The 5,558-nt window shown below is 40.5% G+C and overlaps 1 protein-coding gene across 1 annotated transcript; it reads right to left on the minus strand.

Moving 5' to 3' along the window:
* Nucleotides 1-1,237: 1,237 nt before the first annotated feature.
* Nucleotides 1,238-3,704, minus strand: LOC109556172 (tetratricopeptide repeat protein 9C-like). The gene has a single exon (XM_019957285.2). It carries the CDS (start codon nucleotides 3,376-3,378, stop codon nucleotides 2,863-2,865), a length of 516 nt encoding a protein of 171 aa, XP_019812844.2. The 5' UTR covers nucleotides 3,379-3,704; the 3' UTR covers nucleotides 1,238-2,862.
* Nucleotides 3,705-5,558: the final 1,854 nt, after the last annotated feature.

Here is a 5,558-nt window from a genome sequence, read left to right on the forward strand (position 1 = left end):
GTGAGGTTCAGTACATAGTAATTAGTTTTCATTGTGACTTTAATCACACATGGTAACTTGACATTTCATGCAATCCGTGAGTCTGTATGCCTTCCCAGAATTGCCACTATTTGTATTTTTCAAACAGTTAGCCCTCAAGCAGCTAACTGGCTTCTCATATTAAAACAGGCTGAAAAATAAAGGCTACCAAAGATGAAAAGCAAAATACAAAAATCACTAGAATCAGTTCTTGTTTTTAAATAACATGACTACACCCGCAGAATACCCAAAGCAGCACAGGAATACCTAAGAAAGGTGTTTGGTGCAGTTGTGGTCACCAGTAAGACTGGTTTTCCCTGGAAGTGATATTCAATACAAAATATAGTTTGTCAATGCCCCATCACTCAGCCAATGTGTAGTACTACAGTGTAGTGTAGTTTTCTGGCACCTGGCTGCTACAAAGCCTTCTTTTTTGGCTCCTTGTAATGAAAGGTGAACATGAAGAAGAGCATCTGGGTCCTGGTACTCCTGAGATTTCTCTTCAGTGGACTGCCAGTGTACAGGTATCACAATACGGCACATGGCTCTACTCAAGGAAATGAGATTCCTTCTGGGAAAATGAAATCCAGCAGAAATGGTGTAGGAGTCAGAAAATCCTTCTAACATGTGCCTCTCCTACTGTCTTCACTCTCTCCCTTCACCAGAAGTGACCTCTCCATCTTCTACACTTTCTCCATACCTAGGCTGTCATTCAGATTCCAACTCATTTCATTTCCCTATAAAGCTTTCAAACTATCACAACTCCCAATAATGTCTTTCTTTTAATAACTATATTAAATCCATGCTTTTCCTTTTCTGCATTGCTAAAATATCACACAGAGTGTGCATTATCTCGTTGAACTGTACCATATTTCAAGTCAGAAACCTTCTGGCAAACCTTGTTCTGCCTTTTATTTCTCCATACATTCACCAAGCACAGAGTTTTATCAGTCTTCCTCTGAAATAGTTCTTGAATCTGACCATTCATATCCTCCCACCCCCCACCCCCCTGCCAACCCATTCCCCTTCATCAACTACCTTCACTTATTTGTTCACTTTCTAGTTTATATTGCCCAAGTCTGCTATTCCAACATATTGTCCACAATGTAATCAGAGTGGTCTTAATAAAAGGCAGATCAGATCATATCAGTCTCCTGGGTAAAATATTTCAGTGACTCCCTCTGTTCTCATGATATGGGTATCAATTTCTTTCTTTTTTTTTTTTCATTTTTAAATATCAGCTTTATTTTTTCCTCATTGATACAGAACATAGCTTACTATAACATCAAGTCTTAGTGGGGAAAAAAGAGAAAATCAGAAAGCAAAACCAGCCCCAAACAAAGATAACACACAACCATGACATAATTTGGCAACAGTCTAGGCTTAGAAATTTAAGAAGCTTGGAAGAGGAATAAAATATTCCTCTTTTGTTAGCTGTGTCCTTGGACTTAAAAGACTATTTGGTATAAAGACTTTTTGTTATAAGCTGATGGTTGTACTATTTAAGAGTACAGGGAGATATAAAGAGGAGCCTAGTTCATCAAGAGAGACACATTACTGATTAAGAGAGAAGAGCTCATGTACACTTGGCAAGACCAAGAAGTTTTTGTCTGTAAACTGTGTTTATATGATGGCTAATAACACGTCCTTATTCCTTTCATTCATAAATATAGAGGCAGAGCTATTATGGCCTCATCTACTCTTGTACAACTCATACATTGTGGACATTAGAATAAGTGTGCAGAATGATAAAGGTGCTCCGGTTGAGGAAGCCTCCTACGGAGCCATGGCTATACCAGATCTGCAGCCTGCACCTGTGCCCAACAAAGCTTCCAGAAAGTTCTGTCGGTGCTTAAAAGGCACAAAGGAAAGAGAACCTTTCCTCACTGTTTCCCTCCTTTTTAAGGAATGGAGTTCTTACAAAATACAAGGTGACAGGTAAAAAACAGATCTATATTTCTATCCTGCTCTTTGTCGCATTGTTTCTAGAAGACTTGGTAAACTCTTGCCTTTCTTAGAGAAATGAGCATCCTATAGGTATGCAACTTAAAAATTCAAGCGTTTACAAGTTTTCTGGCATGAGGTCTTTTGAAAGGTTATAAAATATATACTTAGATGCTTGACTCCAGGGGTTTTAAGACAGAAGGGTTTAATAAAAAAAAAAAAAAGTATACTACATTAATGATCTGAGTGTGAGCAATAGCAAGGCTACAATAGTTAGAAATTATCAAGAGAAACAAGAGGAACTAGATACTTTTGTGGAGGATAAAGAATCTCAATGTATGTGGAACATTAAGAAAAAGGAATTAATGAAGTAGTTACTTTTAAATCTTTCATTTTGAGGCATGTGGATCCAATTTATTATTGTCTAGTTTCACAGTATGTATTTGCCAGTTTGTGACCTGTGTAAGGGCTTCCCATTTTGGCTTTAGAAATCTGAGGAAACGAAGGGAAAACATTCCTTTCTGCCTGTCCTTATTACTTCATCTTCTGCTAAGCCTTATCCGTTGTATATGACTACATCTACCAACATCTATCATCAAAATCTATGCCAGAGCTATGATTAATCCACCTAAAACTGATGAGTGTTTTCTGGTTGTATTTCTCAAGGCAAATGTTTCTGATATATAATACCATATATTAAAAGCCATATAAATAGAAAGATGGGGAAACAAAAACACAGACTATGTAAGTGATAGAAGAGTTTGTGCAGCACTAGAAGCAAAACAGAAGTTCACCTCAGTCAGAGGTGTGGGGGCAATTTCTCTTGCTGAGGCTCAGGTTTCCCTTTGATGGGTCTCTAATGGTTCATCTAAGTTCAAGTGGAGGAGTATCTTTCTTCTTTTAACCAAACATGCCCAGGTAGAGCTGCTTCTCTTTCCGATGGTAGCTGCTGAGTTCCAACTGTGTCCGCTGAAGGTACCTCCGGACATTGGCGTCTTTTGGCTTCCTATTGATAGCAGCCATGAGGTAGTGCCGGGCCTGGTCATAGTCCTGCAGGTGGAAAAAGGCCACTCCAGCCCGATACAAGGCCTTGGCATTATCAGGCTGCCGCTCCACGTCTTTCTGGCTGTACTCTTTCACCCGTTCATAGTTTACTGGTTCCATCTGAAGGAGACAGGCAGCCAGGTTGTTGTAGCAATCTGTCTGGGTGGTGTGAAGTAGGTTTTCTTGTTCAGGTGTGAGGGCCAGGCCCTGAGGTCCCAGATTAGGTATCGGGGAGGGCAGACTTGGATCCAGACCCCGCAGCTGCAGCAGAGCTCGATGGTACCCACTTACAGCATCCCGGTACTTCCCTTCCCGGTAACACTGGTTCCCTTTCTCCTTGTACAGCTGAGCCTCCTGCAGGCGTTTCTCCATAACTCCTGTCGCCCAGTGCTCTTGAGGAATTGGGACGTGAAAGAACAACCGAAGCTCTAGGAATAGGAGCGAAGCAACGAATTTTGGCAGCTGACTTAAAAAAGCAAGGAAATTCTCCTTATCCAGGAGGCCTCTCAGGGAATGACTGCTTGATTCTACTACAGCCCCTTCCTTTCTTCTCTACAGTTACTTTTTAATCTCTGGAAGTGCAAGCATCTGATCAGGAAGTAGATGTGGAAACAGCAAAGCCTGAGATTAATTGATTTCCCAAAGCGGCGACTCCCGGGTGAGAAAAAAACACGAAAACTATAACGCAGTAACTAAAGAATCGTCTCAATTTCTTTTCATAGTTCACAGGGCTCCGCAAAATCTGGCCTATGATTATCTCTAGTCTAACTTCATCTCTTGCCATTTTTCCAAATCTTGCTCACTTCCAGACTTTTGTAAATTCCTCCAGACTGTTCCTAAACTTTCTTCTCCCTGCGCTTTGACTGGCTAGTGCTTATATATTCTTCCTATCTCATCTTAGATACATTCTCAAAAATTCTCCATACATTAATACAGATGTTCATTCTATGTGATACTATAGTATCCTATATTATCATTATTTTCTAGATACAGAATTCTTAGTTATAAATAGTAAAACTACCTCTAATTAATCAAAGCTGCACACACAAATTTTAAATACTAGATAGCTAATAGAATCTCCAGGATAGCTAAAAAATGAGACTTGGAGACTACCAGGCCAGTGATGATGCTCCAGGCCCCACTGTAGAATGGTTCCACACCATGATGCCTTGGATGAATAGAGATACCCCTGATCTTGGGCACTGGGTGCTACCACTAAGACTTTTGCCCTTGCCTCTGATTGATGGAGTCCAGGTCACATGCCTGAATCTTAACTGCAAAACATGCTGGGAAAGTAAGGTTTTGTCACCTATCTTGGAGAGTGCTCAGATATACTGCTTTATAGATTTGTTGAAGATCTTGAGGATAAGTAGCCTAACCACTTATTAATATTTAAATGAATTAAATAGTTTAATGAGTTTAACAGGTTAATAAGTTAATGAGTTTCTTAAAAATGTTAAAGTTATCAGCTGGTATAGCATATATCTTGGTATGTTCCTGGGGACCCCTTTGGATAGTACCACATTTGTGCTGACAAACTATTGAGGCTTAATGAAAAGAGTGTGGAAATATGAATGGAATATTGCTATTTACTTTCTGAGTGCAGCACATGTACCAAGGAATAGGAAGGTGACGTGGAGTTCAGGCAAGCTTTAGTGACAAGCAAGGATATCAAAAGGGGTTCATCTGCAGCACATCAAAAGAACACAGCTGAATTCCTCAGCCTGGTCAGAAATGGGCCCTGAAAGGGATCAAAAAGGTGACCAAAGAGGGTGAGAGGTACTGCAGTGTGCTTCTATAACACTCCATACTTCTCCAATCATAGCACTGATAAAATTTTATAGAATAGCTTGTTAGTTTCTTGTCATTCTTGTAGAGATACAAGATCTGTGAAGACAGAAATAGCTTATCCATGCCTGCTCCATAGACAATGAGTAACAGATATTTGCAAAAATAAGTAATTGAAAAAATAGTGAATGAGGATAAAGACGAGGGCATAGAAGAAGAGGGAAGTGGGCACCAGAGAAGGATGCCAGGTTCCCGTGGGGTGACACGGATCAGTTCAGGCCTGATGCTAGCCACTACCACACAACTCCTTTCTTTCTAATCCACTTCTTGTTCTCTTTGGGAAGGATTGAGGTCTCTGGAAGATGGCCAAAAAACAATTAAGCGAGCAGCCAGCCCAAATTAATGCTCAAGTATCAGAAGTATCTGAGTGCTGAAAGCCAGTTCTGTTTTCCCTCTCTCAGCTGAGGAGGGTGGGAACAGGTTCCCAAAGCCATCGCTCCTTTCAGGGGGATTTAGAAGGCATATAAAGGCCCCTGGCTGAGGACTTGCTTCCTCAGTCCACAGTTGGTGCCAGAACTCTCAATCCTCTACTGAGAGAAAATGTCCAGCCAGTAAGTATCTCTGGGAGATTTTTTTTATTAATGCCTTAGTGTGTTGATGGTAAATGAGCTATTTCAAGAACTCCTGAAGACAACTGATGATCCATTTAAGGAAAGCCTTGGGTCTTGGTGGGAGAGTTTGTTTCCTCCTATATACATATTGAA

Source organism: Bos indicus, chromosome 3 (genome assembly GCF_029378745.1).
Source record: "Bos indicus isolate NIAB-ARS_2022 breed Sahiwal x Tharparkar chromosome 3, NIAB-ARS_B.indTharparkar_mat_pri_1.0, whole genome shotgun sequence".
NCBI classification, from domain to species: Eukaryota; Metazoa; Chordata; class Mammalia; order Artiodactyla; family Bovidae; genus Bos; species Bos indicus.